Source organism: Nerophis ophidion, linkage group LG13 (genome assembly GCF_033978795.1).
Source record: "Nerophis ophidion isolate RoL-2023_Sa linkage group LG13, RoL_Noph_v1.0, whole genome shotgun sequence".
Classification (NCBI taxonomy): Eukaryota; Metazoa; Chordata; class Actinopteri; order Syngnathiformes; family Syngnathidae; genus Nerophis; species Nerophis ophidion.
The window spans coordinates 19,839,580-19,861,676 of NC_084623.1; the positions used below are offsets into that span (position 1 = coordinate 19,839,580).

General features: G+C 39.3%; 1 protein-coding gene across 1 annotated transcript in view; it reads right to left on the reverse strand.

The window, feature by feature from the left end:
* The window catches only part of fn1a (fibronectin 1a), a 101,253-nt gene that overhangs the window by 56,445 nt on the left and 22,711 nt on the right, over positions 1-22,097 (reverse strand). Inside the window, exons 12-14 of the mRNA XM_061918493.1 lie at positions 18,422-18,565; positions 7,133-7,254; positions 6,901-7,069 (exon numbers count right to left, since the gene is read on the reverse strand). Coding sequence (XP_061774477.1) covers positions 6,901-7,069; positions 7,133-7,254; positions 18,422-18,565 — 435 coding nt within the window. The remainder of the gene's footprint in view (positions 1-6,900; positions 7,070-7,132; positions 7,255-18,421; positions 18,566-22,097) is intronic.

Below are 22,097 nucleotides of genomic sequence, written 5' to 3' on the forward strand. Positions count from 1 at the left end.
GTGAGGACGTCTTGCGTGTGATCTACTAAAAGCAATTACTGGTGCAGACCGCCCTTAAAAACTAAGGTTTTTATGTGTACGATGCATTTTTTATGACGGAACCACTCCATTATTGCACATTAATGTTATTATGCTCCTACCTTTGTCATTTTGCTATGTTTTGAAACATGCAGCAGACATGTACCCCTTTTCATTGGAATTTTAGAAGCAATCCTGCAATGAATCTAAAAAAGAACCGTCCCTTGGAATGTTCCAGATGCAAGAATATGCATATTGCAAAAAGGGTTTTTCATACACAAGAAAAAACGAACGTCATTAAAAAAAACCTCCAGCTGACACCGGAATCTATCAATTTAATGAGTTTTAACCAGCCTCTTAAGTCATCCAGTAGCTATAAAATAATGTTGCTGAAAAGTCAATATTTATCCAAGATGGCGGCGCCCGGACGGGCTGCGCACTCGAGGAGCTCCTGCTAAAGATGGAACATTTGGCAGAAATACCGGACAATTCCACAAACTTAATGGCTGGCTCACATCGTGGTCACTCCGTGATCACGTACGACCGCCAGACACTTCTGGATGTGGACACATCGGGCCGTTTTGGACCGATAGACACTTGCGTGCTAGACTTGCTAACTAGCACGGGAATACATCGGCGGCTACATCCAGCGGCCTGTGAAGCAGGGGAGTATAGTAGCAGCGGGGGCCGTCTACGGAGCAGACGCCAGCGGTGTGATCGGAAACGCGGATGCCGAGCGGGGCTAAAAACAAAGCAGAAGGCTAATCCCCACAGAACACCACTTTCCTCCATCCCGAAGACGGATTTAGATGGAAAATGCGAGACTACTGGTCTGGGTAAGGAGTCAGTTAAATTAGAACAAGTTTTTTCTGCTTTGAGTGTTTCAGAGTTGGACATGTGTTTTACTGAGGTGGCTAACTATGATGCGTGCAGTTTATCAAAGCAACAAACAAACAATCGGAAAATCCCCGTTACTGAGGTGGCTAACCATGATGCGTGCAGTTTATCAAAGCAACAATCAAACAATCGGAAAATTCCTGTCGTATCAATTCCTAGATATGGTCGTAACTATACTAAATGCACTGGGCATAATAAACACAACATTATTAATATTGCTACTACGGATAATTTGATCAAAAACTCCCTAAAACAGCCCACTACCTATAATATAGGTTTTTTAAACATAAGATCATTGTCTCCTAAAACGTTGTTAGTTAATGATATTATCAGAGACAACAATCTTAACGTCATCGGTCTCAGCGAAACCTGGCTTAAACCAAACGACTTTTTTGCGCTAAATGAGGCATGTCCTCCTAACTTTACACATGCGCATATTGCCCGTCCGCTCAAAAGGGGTGGGGGGGTTGCACTAATATACAACGAAAACTTTAACCTTAGTCCTAACATAAATAATAAATATAAATCGTTTGAGGTGCTTACTATGAGGTCTGTCACACCGCTGCCTCTACACCTGGCTGTTATCTACCGCCCCCCAGGGCCCTATTCGGACTTTATTAATGAATTCTCAGAGTTCGTTGCTGATCTAGTGACACACGCCGATAATATAATCATAATGGGGGACTTTAATATCCATATGAATACCCCATCGGACCCACCGTGCGTAGCGCTCCAGACTGTAATTGATAGCTGTGGTCTCACACAAATAATAAATGAACCCACGCATCGCAACGGTAATACGATAGACCTAGTGCTTGTCAGGGGCATCAACGTTTCCAAAGTTACGATACTCCCGTATACTAAAGTATTGTCTGATCATTACCTTATAAAATTCGAGGTTCAGACGCATGTTCGTCAAACTAATAATAATAATAACTGCTATAGCAGCCGCAACATTAATACAGCCACAACGACAACTCTTGCTGACCTACTGCCCTCGGTAGTGGCACCATTCCCAAAGTATGTGGGCTCTATTGATAACCTCACTAACAACTTTAACGACGCCCTGGGTGAAACCATTGATAACATAGCACCGCTAAAGTTAAAAAAGGCTCCAAAAAAGCGCACCCCGTGGTTTACAGAAGACACTAGAGCTCAGAAATTATTATGTAGAAAGCTGGAACGCAAATGGCGCACGACTAAACTTGAGGTGCACCATCAAGCATGGAGTGATGGTTTAATAACTTATAAACGCATGCTTACCTTAGCTAAAGCTAAATATTACTCAAATCTCATCCACCGTAATAAAAAAGATCCTAAATTTTTGTTTAGTACGGTAGCATCGCTAACCCAACAAGGGACTCCTTCCAGTAGCTCAACCCACTCAGCTGATGACTTTATGCAATTCTTTAGTAAGAAAATTGAAGTCATTAGAAAGGAGATTAAAGACAATGCGTCCCAGCTACAACGGGGTTCTATTAACACTGACACGATTGTATATACGGCGGATACTGCCCTCCAAAATAGTTTCTCTCGTTTTGAGGAAATAACATTAGAGGAATTGTTACAACGTGTAAATGGAATAAAACAGACAACATGTTTACTTGACCCTCTTCCTGGGAAACTGATCAAGGAGCTCTTTGTATTATTAGGTCCATCAGTGCTAAATATTATAAACTTATCACTCTCCTCGGGCACTGTTCCCCTAGCATTCAAAAAAGCGGTTATTCATCCTCTTCTTAAAAGACCTAACCTCGATCCTGACCTCATGGTAAACTACCGACCGGTGTCTCACCTTCCCTTTATTTCAAAAATCCTTGAAAAAATTGTTGCGGAGCAGTTAAATGAACACTTAGCGTCTAACAATCTATGTGAAACCTTTCAATCCGGTTTCAGGGCAAATCACTCCACGTAGACAGCCCTCGCAAAAATGACTAATGATCTATTGCTAACGATGGATTCTGATGCGTCATCTATGTTGCTGCTCCTCGATCTTAGCGCTGCTTTCGATACCGTCGATCATAATATTTTATTAGAACGTATCAAAACACGAATTGGTATGTCAGACTTAGCCCTGTCTTGGTTTAACTCTTATCTTACTGATAGGATGCAGTGTGTCTCCCATAACAATGTGACCTCGGACTACGTTAAGGTAACGTGTGGAGTTCCCCAGGGTTCGGTCCTTGGCCCTGCACTCTTCAGCATCTACATGCTGCCGCTAGGTGACATCATACGCAAATACGGTATTAGCTTTCACTGTTATGCTGATGACACCCAACTCTACATGCCCCTAAAGCTGACCAACACGCCGGATTGTAGTCAGCTGGAGGCGTGTCTTAATGAAATTAAACAATGGATGTCCGCTAACTTTTTGCAACTCAACGCCAAAAAAACGGAAATGCTGATTATCGGTCCTGCTAGACACCGAACTCTATTTAATAATACAACTCTAACATTTGACAACCAAACAATTAAACAAGGCGACACGGTAAAGAATCTGGGTGTTATCTTCGACCCAACTCTCTCCTTTGAGGCACACATTAAAAGCGTTACTAAAACGGCCTTCTTTCATCTCCGTAATATCGCTAAAATTCGCTCCATTCTGTCCACTAAAGACGCTGAGATCATTATCCATGCGTTTGTTACGTCTCGCCTCGACTACTGTAACGTATTATTTTCGGGTCTCCCCATGTCTAGCATTAAAAGATTACAGTTGGTACAAAATGCGGCTGCTAGACTTTTGACAAGAACAAGAAAGTTTGATCACATTACGCCTGTACTGGCTCACCTGCACTGGCTTCCTGTGCACTTAAGATGTGACTTTAAGGTTTTACTACTTACGTATAAAATACTACACGGTCTAGCTCCATCTTATCTTGCCGATTGTATTGTACCATATGTCCCGGCAAGAAATCTGCGTTCAAAGGACTCCGGCTTATTAGTGATTCCCAAAGCCCAAAAAAAGTCTGCGGGCTATAGAGCATTTTCCGTTCGGGCTCCAGTACTCTGGAATGCCCTCCCGGTAACAGTTCGCGATGCCACCTCAGTAGAAGCATTTAAGTCTCACCTTAAAACTCATTTGTATACTCTAGCCTCTAAATAGACTCCCTTTTTAGACCAGTTGATCTGCCGTTTCTTTTCTTTTTCTTCTATGTCCCACTCTCCCGTGTGGAGGGGGTCCGGTCCGATCCGGTGGCCATGTACTGCTCGCCTGTGTATCGGCTGGGGACATCTCTGCGCTGCTGGTCCGCCTACGCTTGGGATGGTTTCCTGCTGGCTCCGATGTGAACGGGACTCTCGCTGCTGTGTCTTGGATCCTCTTTGGACTGGACTCTCGCGACTGTGTTGTATCCATTGTGGATTGAACTTTCACAGTATCATGTTAGACCCGCTCGACATCCATTGCTTTCCTCCTCTCTAAGGTTCTCATAGTCATCATTGTCACCGACGTCCCACTGGGTCATTATTGTCACCAATGTCCCACTGGGTGTGAGTTTTCCTACCGAGGATGTCGTGGTGGTTTGTGCAGCCCTTTGAGACACTAGTGATTTAGGGCTATATAAGTAAACATTGATTGATTGATTGAATATGTCAAATATATTTATTTTTGGCAGAGCATAAATGTTGACAAGCATATGTAGGACCAAGCTGCTGCGCGATCGATTCTTTTCTCACCATTATTTCTGCGAGACTGCCAGTTTGCACGTCCTTTCTAGATGTACTTAAGTCTTGAGAAATCAAACTGCGTGCGTCAAATAATTTGAATTGCGTTTTGTTGTCCCAATATCGTGGACGTTCTGATGATCAGTATATATTCTGCATGTTCATTAAGACAGACACGCAAAACGGATCGTGCTCCTTATTTTGCTCACTTAAGTGACCCAATCAAGTTTGCGCGCGTTTTATTACACACAACTTTTAGCAGATCAGGCACTTACTGATGACAACTTTGGACTACAACTGAATACAAATGGCAAACTACCGCAAAGTTCTTTGGATGCACCTATACCATATCAGGAGACATCCGCTGACGTAAAGGCAAAATATATCACAATCTTTTCAAATTCCAAATGGCTCGTTTGGAAAGAGCCGATGGTGTTCATGATCTGGATTCTAATTTTCAGGAGATGAGGGGATCCCAAATACACAAAAACTGGTGCCACAGGTTAGAAAAGTGGGTTTAAAATAAATAACCCTTCAACTATTGTTTTATGATTAGGGATGTATACCAAGTACCGGTTCCTAATTGGGTCGGTCCAATTAAATACTAGACTAATAATACTGCTATCGGTATTTTTTTTAAATCCATCTGACCGTCGTAATTATGTGACGCGAACGATGTCACATTCATTAAAGTTCCACTGCAAAGCATAAAAAAAGACAAAGAGGAAAAAACCCTTTACAACCCTATTTCCGGTGACTAGGGACGTGAAAGTAAACAGAATCCTAGATTTACGCATCATTGAAACCGCGCATGGAATCAAGGTTTGCTAAAAACAGAGTTTAAATGCAGAAAGGTGCGGAATATGGCGTAATGTGACTGAGATGCTGTGTTTGAGAGGAGAACGGGAAATCATATTTACAGGCGACTGTGTGCTTGACAAATACCCTCCTCCATGGAGCCTGGCCGGTTAGGAGCCAGCACTCTAACCAGCAGCCCAGCATCCTTCTCGGTCCATCTCTGTGCCTGCCTTCTTGACACTCAGCAACCTCAAACTACGAAACTAACTCCAAAATACAAAGCCGAGCAGTTCCCAGATGACTTCTACGTATCAGGTGATGATTGTTTTGCAAATCTGATGACTACGTGTCGTCCAAAAGCTGCGTGAAAAACACTGTGCTACTACAGCTAATGCTTGGAAGTTGAGGATGCGACCTTTGATGTACCAATAAATTCAATTTTATTGGTACATTGTTATGTTATTGTGTTTTTTCTTACATAGTTTACTTTTTAATTTACTTGAAATGTTAATACAATGTTTAAACCAATCCTTCATTTATTTGTTTTTTACTACAGATGCCTTTACATAGGGAGGTTAAAAACAATGTAAAAAAAACTGTTATATTACCGTATTTATCGGACAATAAGTCACAGTTTTTTTCATAGTTTGGCCGGGGGTGCAACTTATACTCAGGAGCGACTTATGTGTGAAAATCAAATAATAATTTTTAGCGCATTCACGTAAGAGACTGGACGTGTAAGATTTCATGGGATTTAGCAATTAGGAGTGACAGATTGTTTGGTAAACGTATAGCATGTTCTAAATGTTATAGTTATTTGAATGACTCTTACCATAATATGTTACGTTGACATACCAGGCACCTTCTCAGTTGGTTATTTATGCGTCATATAACGTACACTTATTCAGCCTGTTGTTCACTATTCTTTTATTTTAAATTGCCTTTCAAATGTCTATTCTTGGTGTTGTGTTTTATCAAATAAAAATGCATCTTATATTCCAGTGCGACTTATATATGTTTTTTCCCTTCTTTATTATGCATTTACGGCAGGTGCGACTTATACTCCGGGGCGACTTATACTCCGAAAAATACGGTAATCAAGATTGGCTGATTTATTTATTTATTTTTTGCCATAATTGTCAAGCCCTAGGATCTGCTAATAAGTTTGGAATAATCACAACTAAAGAAGCGAAAATAATTAAAAATGGTAATAAAAAAACTTTTTTCATTTTTAAACAAGTGTTATACAGTATATGTATTCTTTTTTTTTCTTCTAGTCAGACAAGATTTACGTATGTAAATTAATTATTTTTACCTTGCGTTATATATTTGTTTTATTGGACAAATATCATTTGACATGTCTGTTGATTTTAATTATTTGGGTCATTTCAGCCTTGAATAGACAAAGATTATAAAAACAGTAATTGTATTCATGTCCATTTCGTCACTTTCAAGTCAGAGCTAATACTATCAGCTTAACATTATAATGGCATTAAGCAGACGGAATGGACTCTCTCAACTCACATGATCCATAATGAGTTGTGAAGTCAAAGCGTGTGATCTCTTGCCGTCCAAAGCGCAACACGCTGATCAGCTGCCCCTCATAGGTGATTCCTGGCTTCAGCCCGGAGATGGTGTAGGAGTTGAGATGACCGGGGATCACCACCTCCCTCCATCCGGTGTGGGTATTTTTCTGCCAAAACAATATGTATAAATGAAGAGGACAGAGGTCCTATATTTCAACGCTCAAACTTACCACTCTCCATTTGAGGATGTATTGGGTGATGTGAGCAGAAGGTGGAGCATTCCATTGAATAGGGTGGGAGTTGGGTTGGTTTCCAGATTCTGTTATGATCACTTGAACAGGGCGGTGACCACCTGGGAGACAGGAAAAACAGACTTTACACCTTGTACAGAATGTAGGGATGTGCCGATTGATCTGCCCCCAATTAGTATCGTATAATTTTCTTGAAAAAGTAAGCAATCGCCATTGCCGATTAATACCTTACAATACCAATCACTGGCTTATTTATTTTTAGTCCCCCGGCAGACAAGACAATCCCCCTAATTTAGATTGCATTTTGTTAATATCTTAAGTATCATTATCAAGTGTGAAGACAAAACTAAGCATGTTACATACCAGCGCAAGCCCAGGAGCCGGCATGCTAAAAGCTAAGCTAGCCGCTAAGCTAGGTTGAAACAAAACTTGCTTAGTAGTTTAAGAAGTATAGCTAGAAACATGTCGCAGCAGAAAAGAGGAAATCAACAAGTAGATTAATATGAGTCAAGATCAGGGTGTTAAACGTACGGTCCGTGAACATGTTAAATCTGACCAGCGGCCCACAAGATATGTTTACTAAGATAAATATGAGCTACAATTATTTTAAATGAAAGAAACTGCTGTTCTAAATGTGTTCACTGGATGTCACATTAGCAATTCAAGTGTAACCCACATCACACTTGACACTATTTAAAGATGACGAGTCAGCTGACTTCGAGCATCCTCTGGGTTGGCTGCCGTGACTTCAATCAGCGCAGGTGCGGGCAATCAGCTACCCGTGTTTTGGCTGGCAGCAGATGGCGGCAGACTAATACTGCAGCGATGCATAATACTTTATTTCGTTGTAAATTATCCTCTCAAAGTATGAAATAACAAAACGGCAAGATGCACAGACTTTAGTCAACATGACCATCATCTTTGTAATTTGTTTCCTGCAGCGCTCGCGATTAATTGATGGCATGATGCGCACCCTGAACTCCATTGTAAAAATATGTTTCTGGCTTTGCAAATATAATGAGACAAAAGTTACTGAGACAAAGTTTTAGTTCATTGTGTTCTTCATGGTGTTTTTGAAACTGCACCAATTTTTCCCTAAGAATTTTCAGCTAACTTGAAGTGTTTTGATAAGAGGATTATTTGCAATGTGTACATTTTCAGAATGTGGTCGTTCTATTTTTGGCCAAAGTAAAACAAAGGAAACAAAGTTTTCTTTATTTTTAAGTTATTATGCCATGATTTTACTGCCCTGTGGAAATAGATTTTCCTCCACACGGCTTCTGACCTAAAATGTTTCTGACACCCTTGTTCTACATAAAGGATACTATAACAACACGGTGTATCACGCAGTCAGTACGTTACTTGTAAGAGGAGGGCAGATGGATCCATAAATCGGTGGTGTCGACACCAAGGGACGTATCAGTATATGATCAATCTAGAGAGATTAGATCGATATTTTTATTTTCTTAAAATAATGTTTACAAATTCAGGAAATAATTCCTTTGACACAGGGTGACTTCAAGGGCAAACTTTATTTAAATGGTAGTTTTTATTTAGTTATTGTGTGCTATTGATTTTGCTTTGTTTAAACCATTACATGTAATAAAGGAGAATAAGGAACTAATTTAGATATAGTGTTGATATTGTTGACCTGTCAATAGCACTCACCATTAATACATTGAAAAATTTACAGTTAATACATGTGATTGGTTTTGGTATCTGCAGATCTCACCCATGGATGATCGGAATTGGCAGCATAAATCCCTTTTTTGAACATCCCTAACAGAAACTAATGTTCAAAATTTGACAAAGCAACGTGCATTTCCCAGGCGGGATCATATGTTGTCAATATTTTCTGATAAAGTAGCCGTGACTGTGAAAACAAGAACACACAGATACCTTGCAAAAGGTTTGCAGTAACATTTTCTTCCAGGAAAAAAAAGTAAAGAAATAGCATGTCACTGTTAAATTCCAGCTTGGACTTTAGCAGCCAGATACAAGAAAACTCTTTTCTGTATTTGATTGGGATGCTTTTCACTTGTTTGTGATGTAGAATGGGGAACATAATTATGTGATCCATTGCTGATATTGTTGATAATTTTATCTATCATGTTTTATAACAAGGGACCCGGGGCACTACTACAAGGTTATTCAACTGGGGGCTAAATCTCAGGAGTCAAACATTTTTGCAGCAAATTCCTAAATACACAAAGGTGCCCCTGAACTTGGACCACTGTGTTTTTTATTGGTGTGCTTTTATTTTTGAAGGCATGACTTTACGGGATGCGTTGCTAGAAGGAAGCAGCGCTGTTTACAGCAATACCGAAGATGGCGAAAACTTATATTTTTATTTTTATCAAAGTTAAAATACGAGCAAAATATGAGACTGACAAAAGACTTGCGTTTCCGGGAGAAACAGAAGTTATGTAAAAACGGTAAACATTTTGCAGAATAAACCTGTTCATTGTTGCGTTTGCCATTATTTTTGACATGGCAGGATTGACCTGAAATTTCTCACAGTTTAATGCTGTCTGCAAAGTGTTTTTAGGGTGTCCAGCTGAATCACCACGGGATTTGGTATGCCTATTTAGGGGACTGACACACATTTCTGTAAAGATGAACCAAGATTGTTGGCTGCCATCAAGCAGAACTTATTTTTTGATTGCCTCAAATACCTCAATTTACTGTTTTTTTTACTAGTTATCCAGTTTTTAAACCTTTTTCACTAAGTACCACCTTAGAAAACACTAAGCTCCTTAAGTACCAACATAACAGCCAACATTAAAATACAGGAGCATTGTAGGTCAAAATATTAATTAAAAACAATACAGATGTTTTACTTGACCAGCATATTTAATATTTCTGGCCACTGTGACATTGCACACAGTTTGAACAGTAACACTGTGTTTGAATGTTTCATTAAGCGATTATTTGGCATGCCTCTTGAAAGACCACCACCACGGTTTGAGAATCATTGCGAGAGGAGTTCCAACAAATTTAGCTTTATATATCATTTCATCACTAATGAAGGTATCAGTGCGCATCAGTGATTAAGGGTAGTAAAAGTGGGGTTGCAACAATTAATCAATTAAATCCATTAAAAAAAAAAGCTTTTTGTATATATTCAGTTGTTTCAAATGATCGTTTAATAAGAGTGAATAATAAACATTTATCAAATCCGGACCACATGGAGTGCCTGGAACTTTGAAAATGCAGACAGTTTCAACGCAGGTGTTGTATTTTCTGGATCTGGACTATAAGGTGCTATTTTTTCCCGCAACGCTTTGCACTCTGCGGCTTATAAAACGGTGCGGTTAATTTATGGAGTTTTCTTTGCTCACGACAATGACGTTTTGTATTCAACAAATAGTTTATAATTTTCACCGACAAAGACACTGAAAAGGTGTGTTGTTTTTTTGCGCGATAGCGCCATCTTTTGGACGGGTTTGCTCACTTTAGGTGCTGTAGGTTGTAAATGTACTTCTTAACAACAAAGAGTCGGCGCCTAAAGTAAAGTCTTAACAAAAAAAAAAAAGTTTTAACAAGCTGCTCTGCTTAGTTCTGCGTCTGCCTCTGTCAGTTTGTCTCTACAACACCCAGCATTGTCCCACCCACAGAACCATTTGATTGGTTACACTCAGAGTGGTAACAGCCAATCAGCAGTGCGTATTCAGAGCGCATGTATAAGCCATTCAGCAGTGCGTATTCAGAGCACATGTAACGTGGAGCGAGCAGAAAGATGTTTTTAGCAGGTAAAGCAACGGACTCTCCCAAAATGATAATAAACACCACCCAGTCAAGAACTAGTAACATCACTATGAGCCCGTTGACGTTTTAGAAACAAGCAGCAGCTCAGCTCGCTCGCAGTCCTTGAGGTGAAGGCTAATTAGCTAATAGTGTAACGTTAGCTCACTGTGCGGTGTGTATACGTGTGTGTGTGTTACGGACAGCAAAGCCCAGTCTGTCTGAGAGAAAGACGATCAATATTGACTTACAGTTAAAAACTAAGTTATTTCACTTGACTTTTTTCTGTGTTGATTGAGCTGGGTTGAAGTAGCAAAAAACAACATTATTTTTAATGAAGAGTTTCTGTCTCTGATAGTTGATATAATAATGTAACTGCATCATAAAGCCTACAACTCTCCTGTTGCCATTGTACTATTTTTTTCAGCTCTAGATGCATTAATCATTAGTAATGTGGGAGCCTGGTTTTCAATAGTAGGGTACCTGCTATCACATGTTGATAAAAATATAACATTTACATTAAAAAAAATCGACTACAGGCTTCCCAAATGCTGTAATCCCAAAAAGGACAAGCGGTAGGAAATGGAAGGATGGATGAATGGATGGTTGGATGGAGTTGAACATATGTCAGCATGTGGCCCCACTTTTAACTCTTTTTTTCAAAAGCTTATTGCAAACGCTTACTTACAGTAAGTCATTAGTTTGACATTGTAAGTCGTTATTTTAGTATCTCAGGTAACTAAGACTGTTTTGTTTTTACTTAACAAAAAATATCGAGATATATATCGTATATTGCCATTTAGCAAATGGAGCGGAAAACACAACCAAAAGTTGTAGGCTTCTTCATGCGACGAAGCCGGCCTATGTCACCACAGTCTGTAGTCTATTGCCCCCCAGGCTGTGGTAGCAGCAACGAGGTGGAGACGTGATGGCGACAGGCCGAGATACACCGATCCTAACACCCCCCCACCCCCTTTCCCGGTCCCCTCCCCTGGAGAGTCACCACCTTAACTAACAAATTTTCTGGGGGAAACACTGATGTCCGTAGCGTTTCTGCTCGAAAGGATTCTTTATTGATAACTGCAAGCAACGTTAATAAATTTTAAAACATAACTAAGACAATTCATACTTACTTAACCGTCCCATGTGTGATGTCTGCAGGAGTGTTTTCATACATATTTGTACTTACTATCGCAATGTAATCAAGCTAATGTCGTGCATTAGCGAATATGCAAACACATTTACAAGTGTCTGTGTTAGTATTATTAACCTACAATGGTATTCTTTTTGTATTGTTTTAGTTTCGTAAATTAACTAAAACGTCGCTGTGGAGTTATTTGGTCCGTTTAGCTGATTGGAAAACTACCTTCACCAGCGAGTGGGTCCAAGACAATGACTTCTGTTTTGTTTAGTCATCCATTTTACTGCTGTGTTACAGGCACCGTTTGCAAACAATTAAGGCATGTAAATAAAAATGTACAAATATCTCATTTCATGACGTATATATTTCTGCAGCTTATAGTCCAATGCGGTTAATATACGTTAAAATGTTTTTTTCTTCTAAAATTTAGTTCATGTAACTCAAATATCGGTGCGCTCTATGGCCCGTAAAATACGATATATGATGTGCATTTAGTAGAAAAAAAGCACTGTTTTGGAATTTTGCCTATCGTTCACAATCCTTATTAGAGACAAGAGCACTTTTTTTGTTTTTTTTAGGATGCTAAAGATAATGAACAAAAAAAAACGCTTGCAAAATGCGGCTAGCCTTCAAAACCCTCTAAAACAACTTCATAATCCTCCATCAACCTGTTATGTACACACTGCAAATACATGTATATATACATATATATATATATATATATATATATATATGTATATATACATATATATATATATATATATATATATATATATATATATATATATATATATATATATGTATATGTATATATATATATATATATATATATATATAAATATTGTAATTGATAACAATATGTAATATGTACAATATTTACTATATTTTGGTAAACATTTTGGTCATTTTAAACAAAGTAAGCGTTGCCGGAACTTCTATTTCTGTTTCAATAGCAGCGCACTTCCGACTTCCGGCAACAAATGTGTGTTCCAACTTCCGGAAACAAACGCGAGTGCGTTCTAATCATGGCAGACTTGGTAACAGAGAATGAAGATGACTATTTTTGGACAAATGGGGATTCACAACTGCATCTTTTTGAAGCTAAATATATGGAGGATGAACTGTTGCTTATATAAGCAAGCACAAAAAGCGAAAATGTCATAGCAAAATGTCATGGCAGACGGAAATCGAGAAAATGAGATCGGTGTGACTAGTATCTGCAAATGTGTAACTTGGAGCCAAGCTATGCCGACATAAATGGTGTGCTTACCGAAAAACAACTGGAAGAAACTTCCTTGGCAAGCTGGACCAAACTGGCAACAGTCCATCGAGTGAGTCGTTACAATATTGATAATGATGCATGCAGAACGTCATGCTTGTTATTACAACTACATACACTGTCAAGCTCGCTGTGTGCAAACAAAACAATGAAATGAAATATGGGCTAATACTTTACAGATACCGTATAATAATTGTTCATGTTTTTCATTCTGTACAAATTGGTGTCCTATTGCATTGTGTTGTTTGTTACAAACTCAAAAGCCATTCGCTGTTGACGCAGTTGCTAGCTTCTTCTTGCTGTAGCATGCCGTCGCAAGACGATGTGTTACTATGCTAGAAAAAGAGTGTCTCAGTGTTAGCTCTTACAATAACAATGTTGCTACAGCTTGGTTATTATATAGTTTACGGAATATAAATTAAGTATGTTTTTGTGGTTTTTGGATGCATTTTAAAGACATTTAAAGACAGAATAGATCGTGGCCATTAGCTGCTTTGCTATTTCCTTAGAACAGTGGATCTTAACCTGGGTTCGATCGAACCCTAGGGATTTGGTGAGTCGAACTTAGGGGTTTGGCGGAGCCAGTCAAGACAAACCCGACTCATCCATACTTGCCAGCCTTGAGACCTCCGAATTCAGGAGATGGGAGGATTGGGGGTAGAGGTGGGGGGGGGTTGCATGGTTGAGGTGGGCGGGGGTGTATATTGTAGATTCTGGAAGAGTTAGTGCTGCAAGGGTTTTTGGGTATTTGTTACGGTATGTTACGGTGCTGATGTTCTCCCCAAATGTGTTTGTCACTCTTGTTTGGTGTGGGTTCACAGTGTGGTGCGTATTTGTAACAGTGTTAAAGTTGTTTATATGGCCACCCTCAGTGTGACCTATATGGCTGTTGACCAAGTATGCCTTGCATTCACTTATGTGTGTGTAAAAGCCACATAAATAATGTGAATGCGCCGGCACGCGGTTTGTATGGAGGAAAATCGGACGTGACAACAGGTTGTATAGGACACTAAAGGAGAATGGTTGCCCCGGGAGATTTTCGGGAGGGGCACTGAAATTCGGGATTCTCCCGGAAAAATCGTGAGGGTTGCCCTCGTGTAAATAAAAACTTTTCCATATCGGCGTATCGTGGATACGGCAACAGCAGAAGTCACACTGATTTGCAGGTGTGTCATTTGTTGTGAGTTCATTCATTGTTGGTTTTGTTCTTTGAACAGGGTAATGTTCATGCACGGTTCATTTTGTCCACAATGAAAAAAAAACATAACTTTGTCTTGAATTTGCAAAAAAAAAAAAAAATTATTTTTCACAATAGAAGGGTTCGGTGAATGCGTATGAAACTGTCGGGGTTCTGAACCTTCAACAAGGTTAAGAACCACTGCCTTAGAACAAGCCGATTACCGTATTTCCTTGAATTGCCGCTGGGTATACAGTATGCGCCTGCCTTGAATTACTGCCGTGTAATCTCGCGTCCCAAAATAATTAGCGCATGCTTAGTATTACCGCCTGGTCAAACTTGTGACGTCACGAGTGACACTTCCCCTGTCATCATTTTCAAAATGGAGGAGGCTGATTTCAATACCAGTAATTTGAAATCGCATAAAGGGAAGAAGAATATTCAGTAGGATTTAAGGTCCAAGCTTACATCACACTCCAATTTTTACTGCATGCCTTTGGTGAGAAGAGGTTTTAAAATAATTAGCGCATTCTTACTTTTACCGCATGCCTTTGGTAAGCGCCAGAGTGAGAAGAGGTTTTAAATTAATTAGCGCCCCGGCGGCAATTCAAAGAAATACGGTAATACAAATTAGAATGCAAAAAAACCCCACAAAAAACGTTTGTCTTCTTGTCTCTCACAAGGATTGTGAACGATAGGCAATATTCCAAAAAAGTGTAGTTCCCTTTCAGGGTCATTACAACTACAAAAAAACATTGTTTATTTCAATCATTTTCTCTAAAGTATGCATTTAGAATAAAGTGTGTTTCATCTAATTACTCTATTAAACAAACAAACAAATTGATAGATTACTCGATTACTAAAGTAATCAATAGCTGCAGCCCTAAGTAGAAGTAGTGACTAAAGTAAGTCCAAATCATAGGAAACCAAACATTATTTCCTCTTTGGGAAATTAAAGGAAAAGAAGGTATCGAGTCATCTTAGAAGTGAACATAAGTCATGTGGCGAGCAGACTCCTGACACAAGCTGTGTTGATAGAAACTAGTAGCTTCTATAAAGAAACTTGAGGTTTCTAACCGCCTTTCCCAATAGCAGACCTATAATCAAAGTGTCTTAGTTAACCAGAAGTCTTAGCAGATACGCAAACCTCAAAAACAATCTGAGACCAATTACAGACCATTACAGAGCCACACACGACTGACGTGAGTAGGGCAGATAACATAAAATCGCACGTGCGATGCACATCTAAAAAAAAAAAAAAAGGATGTTTACATGTCCACCATTACATTACTGTACTAATATTACCGTATGGTTGCAAAATAAGTGGTATGCCTTTCAAGCGGAACACTGCAAAAGTAAGTCCCAGAGCAATCAAAGAGCAATTAAAACAAATAACCCTTTTTAAAAGGAATCTTAACAATAAAGGGCTCACTCGTAAGCTTTCCCCTTGGGTTTTTTATTTCTACCTTTTATGGTTGTACCTTGAAAGCTCCCTTACTTGGAGCCTGGTCTTCACTCTCACTTTTAAAACCCATGCATGCTGCATGACAACACACACCAACAGTTCACAGCTGGTTGCGATTATGGCCAGCTCCAGCTAAAAAGGTGCCTGACATTTTGCATCGCTCATCAACCTGCTAAACACAAATAAGCAGCAACTAACTTAGAGCACACGTTATGTTTAAGTTTGCATGATTTTGGCTAATGCTAACATTTATAAATATTAAAGTGATGTTTAATGTACCATCACGGACACATACAAACATGATACCACAGCTTCCTACAGCTCCTATATAAGGTAGGTATTTTTCGGACAACATAGGAGCGTATGTAGTCGATACTACTATGATTACATTGATATTTTTACCATCACAACATCTTCTTTCGTTGTTTTTTAATTTAAATTATGTTTATAAACTCAGGAAATATGTCCCAGGATACATGAGGACTTTGAATATGACCAATGTATCATCCTGTTACAACTTGGTATCGGATTAATACCCAAATTTGTGGTATCGTCCAAAACTAATGTAAAGCATATAAAAAACAGAAGAATAAGTGATTATTACATTTAAACAGAAGTGATTATTACATTTTAACAAAAGTGAAGATAGAACATGTCAAAAGAGAAAGTTATTAACAGTAAATGAACAAGTAGATTATAATCCATTTACTACCGCTTGTCCTTAATAATTTTAACAAAGTAATAGAATGGAAAATGACACAATGTGTTACTGCAGATGTCAGCAGACTAAATTAGGAGCCTTTGTTTGTTTACTTATTACTAAAAGACAAGTTGTCTTGTATGTTCACTACCGGTATTTTATTTAATGACAAACTTGCGATAAGAAACATGTTTAATGTACCGTAAGATTGTTTTGTTACAATAAAGCCAATGTAGCTGCTGACAGAGGCACATTGTATACATGTTATATAATTTCATAGTTGATTGTAATAAATAAATACAATGTATAAATATTCAGTTCATATTTACATATAATGTGATTAAAAATGTATTTTATTTGGTAATTTCATCCAAGTATTTGTTAACTTTATTTTTGTTACAAAACCCATGTAAATTGGAGAGGAACATATTTTGTTTCCGGTTTGGTCACATTGTTAGGGGGACAATTAATATGTGACGGAATAAGGGAAGGAGCATGAGACGGCAAACATTTGATGGAAAAGGTTAATGGAGTCTCGGCTGGAAAAGAAACTTTATTCCCTCTGAGTTTGTGAGGCCAATGAGGTATGATTCTTTGTGATAATGCATGTGAAATCTATGTGTTTTCTTTTATTTGATGTCAGACTAATTGTAAGTTCTGTTTTTTCTTATTTATTAGTTCTGACGGCATTTGTTCGGCATTTGTTCTGCATTTTTTGGCATCATTTGGGAGGAGAAGAAGGCGTGGCTGAAATAAATGTCTGTTTGAGAAAAACGAACAACTTGAGCCTTGATTAAGACCTCGGAGGGAATAACAGCCAATAATGCAATTTTTTGTGGTTCCCCTTTATTTAGAAAAGTATTAAAAAAGTATTGTATGTAAGTATGAGCTTAATTTTGCTGACTCCTGTGTCTGAAAAACTGAGTACGCATGGTCAAAAGAGTGCGTGCCTTTTTTTCGCATATCATTTTTCTGTAAATGCCAATGTTTCCTGTGAAAGTTACCTATGCATTTGAGCCCTGCAGACTTAACTTTTTTGTGCGCAACAACCTTTATACATGAGACTTTTGGCTTCCAATCCAAAGAGTTAGTTGTAGCATTTTAAATTGATGCAATTGTTTGTTTTGTCGTGCATAAAAGCATACTGAAACATTGCAGAACTGGCTTTAAAACTCTTAATAAGTTGAGTTAAACGCAAAGTAATCCAGAAAATCTGTAAAAGTGAACGCTTTCCTTTGAGAAGCTTGAAAGATTTGACTGCTTTATGTGGAAGCGGGTGCATGCACACACATATCTTCTTTAGTACAGCTGTGGCTGTGTGGAACAAAGGCTCTAAATGGGGGGGTGTATTTGCAGGGGAGGAAATCGCACCCCACCCACGTCATTCTGGCACACATCAAAGTCAGGGGCCTCATTTTGGAGGTGATTTATGAAGCAAACTGTTTTTTCTCCCAATGTTAGTATTCAGTTAAGCATATCTCAGCCTTTACAAAAATAATAATGCTGGGTTTTGACTGACACATTCAGATGCATTTATTTAACAATGTGTTTATTATTAGCAGTAGCAATTGAGTTTAGTATAATCCAGTAAAGTTATATACCACTGCAACATACAACCGCAATATTTAGAATGTTGTAAAATGTACATTTTGATATTGTCAATCAATACCGAGCGTTGTTGATATGCTTTTTGGCACAAACCTCGAAAAAAGAAAATGCTTCAGAAGTTGTTATCAGATGAATAACAACACTTATGTCTTACCAGGATAGGACTGCTGGGGCTCACAGCTGAGTTCTCCAATGCCGTTACCATAGCAATAGCACTTGTACATGATTCCACTGATGACTTTATCCCAAGACTCTCCAATTTGGTAGAAGGCTCGTGTTTCTGGCTCCTGACACTGGTCTGAGTGGAGAATCATCAAAACAGGGTTGGAACAATGACTTGCAAACATTATAATATAGCAGTGTGTCTAGTTAGTTACTCTCAATAAAATGATGAATCTATTCTACATTTAATAAGACTTTCTCATGGTCTAAATGTATTGGCTGTGTGTTGGTGTAAGTTTTGCTCCACAGCCACACCTTTATTTTGCTTTCTGAGTATGTCTGCAAACGGTTAATCCGTAAAGGCACTTCAGCTTGCTGATAGGAAGTTTATTTTTGTGTTGCCCAACGCGTGTTTGTTTTTGTGCACATTTATCGTAGTTAAAGGGGACCTATGATGAATTTTGTCTTTTCCGACTAATAAATGTTGATACAATATTGGGAATCTATATCGTCAAATCATAAGGTTAATGCATTTTGGCGTGAGCTTTCTACGCTGTTTGGAATGCCTCTGTTAGAAGGGTTTTGCAGTCTGGATACGTTGTGATGTCACAATGAGGTAGACGTACATATTTGGACATTAGGGGCCTGATTTAATATACGTGCAAACTTCAAAGCACACTCAAAGCATATTTACTAAAGGGGACCTATTATGCCAACTTTTCTTACCTGTTGGTACTTGTTTTTGCGTATTTGGGATCTGTGTACGTCCCGAAAATTTAAAATCGTATCATGGAGGCATGGCAGAGAAATGTACAGTATAAAACAATATTGCCTTCCTTCATACTTCCGGGAAACAAGACGTTTGGAATTTGTTCCATCCATCCATCCATTTTCTACCGCTTATTCTCTTTTGGGGTCGCGGGGGGCGCTGTCGACTATCTTAGCTACAATCTGTGTTGGCCCTGCGATGAGGTGGTGACTTGTCCAGGGTGTACCCCGCCTTCTGCCCGATTGTAGCTGAGATAGGAATTTGTTCCATTTGTGACGTTTTCCAATTGGTGACATCACCGGATATCTCCGTAAATGGTAAAGTTTTACCACGCTAGCTTTGCGCGAGTCCGTCATTTTAGTCCCATGTTGTAGTCAAAAGGGGTCTTTACTTTTCTCTATTTGAAAACACTGGACGAGTCAAAGAATGCCCATAAAACTGGGAGGAGAAGATGCACATGTAATTATTTACAACATACAAGTTTGACACCCTCTTTTTAGAAGAATAAAGTAATCCGTCCACACTTCACAGAATCAAAATTTGTCATTACAAAATATAGACTGTATATATATATATCTTGAAGACGAACATCGATCCATCCATCCATCTTCTTCCGCTTATCCGAGGTTGGGTCGCGGGGGCAGCAGCCTAAGCAGGGAAGCCCAGACTTCCCTCTCCTCAGCCACTTCGTCTAGCTCTTCCCGGGGGATCCCGAGGCGTTCCCAGGCCAGCCGGGAGACATAGTCTCCCCAACGTGTCCTGGGTCTTCCCTGTGGCCTCCTACCGGTTGGACGGGCCCTAATTACCTCCCTAGGGAGGTGTTCAGGTGGCATCCTGACCAGATGCCCGAACCACCTCATCTGGCTCCTCTTGATGTGGAGGAGCAGCGGCTTTACTTTGAGCTCCTCCCACATAGCAGAGTTTATCCCTCTATCTCTAAGGGAGAGCCCCGCCACACGGCGGAGGAACCTAATTTCGGCCGCTTGCACCCGTGATCTTATCTTTTCGGTCATGACCCAAAGCTCATGACCATAGGTGAGGATGGGAACGTAGATCGACCGGTATTTTTTTTTCAGACACAGTCGATAAAATAAACTTCATATACATCATATAGAATCAGCGGTCACAACATTAGGTACACCTGCACACTCTCAAGGCGCATCAAAAAAAGCTGCATTTAACAGCATTTATCTGACTGTATGTCACACGTCAGTGTTATTGTGCGCATGCCACGAATAATTTAAAATAATACCTTATCCTACCTTCTCTTGTGTAATAGTAGTAATGTTGCAATATTTTTGGTCAGAATTTAGCGGCTAATCCAACTTTCTACTGGACCTTGTTGACAAAAAAGTATGTTTGTGACTGTGTGATGACTTAAATTGCCCACTGTTAAACAAAGACCCCAAAACACAGGTTTTAAAGGCATCCAAAACTGCATTCAGGGTCACACCCTGATAGTTTGACACTTAGGCATTGTTTAACACAAGTATCCAACTTTGTATCATTATAAGTCAGAAAAGAGGAAATTCGTCATTGGTCCCCTATAAGTAAAAAAAGAAAAAAAAGGGTTACGGCTGCACGATTAATCAAAATAGAATCAACATTGAGGTTTTAATTTGTTCAATACCTAATTGTGGAGAGACGCAGCCAAGGGGCCGACAGCGGGCCGACAGCGGGCCGACAGAGGCGTTCTGGACCAAGATGGAGGCCAGGAGGCGGGGCATGCGGCCGCTGTCGGCCCGCTGGCTGCGTCTCTCCACACTAATACTTAAGCCTTTTGTTTTTTCCGCTGTGACTGTATTTGAGTGACGGACATGTTCACCAATCAGAATTGTTGAGCTTCACGTCCTTTATCTCCTGGCCAATCACAAGTGTTAACAGGAAACAGCTAGTTTGTGTATGCTGGTTGTGGAGGCAGCCAGTATGCTAATAAAACCACTCGCACCTTAGAAAAACGTTTTGATGGTACCATCGAGCGATAAATGAAAATTAAGTTAAAAATACTTTGTCTATGTCTATCGCTAATCGCTATTGATTGATTGATTGAAATTTTTATTAGTAGATTGCACAGTACAGTACATATTCCGTACAATTGACCACTTAATGGTAACACCCGAATAAGTTTTTCAACTTGTTTAAGTCGGGGTCCACGTTAATCAATTCATGGTAAAGAATTTCTATGCCTGTGTGTTTTTGTTTTTTCGTCTCTCGCGTCTAACAGGGATAAAGACGTCTCATTTTGTGTATCGCTCTCAGCACCTGAGCATTTTTATATAATAATAGAATGAACTGTCATTCACAATTTATGTCTCGGTGGCCGCAGAGCGGGACTGCGTGCTCACACACGCACAGGATTCACAGTCATCGCCTCCATCCTCGCTAGTGAGAAGTTCGGCAAAGTTACAAAAATGAAGAGAAAAAATATGTTTACAAAGCCAAAAGTCTCTTTCAAATCGGATGATCATTATGAGCCCATCAACACAAACAAACAAGCGAAAATGCCGTGATGGCGACAATTAAAAAAAAGACAAAACCCAACTGGAAAAATAATGCACTTTAGGATGTTCACCATGTATTTAAGTTTAGGTTTTGCTCAGAGAAATGAGAGTCCACTTCATTTTTCTGTTTGTTTGTTTATTTCGGATAGCTAAAAGTTATTTTCCTTCCAATAACAGTACAATGGTAAAACATATTCTACAGTAATGACAAATAATACTTTATATCTTCTTAAATAGGTTAGGGTTAAATTTTTTTATTATATATTATGATAACATTAGAGCTCCTGTAATGAGGTGGCGACTTGTCCAGGGTGTACCCCGCCTTCCGCCCGATTATAGCTGAGATAGGCACCAGCGCCCCCCGCGACCCCAAAGGGAATAAGCGGTAGAAAGTGGAT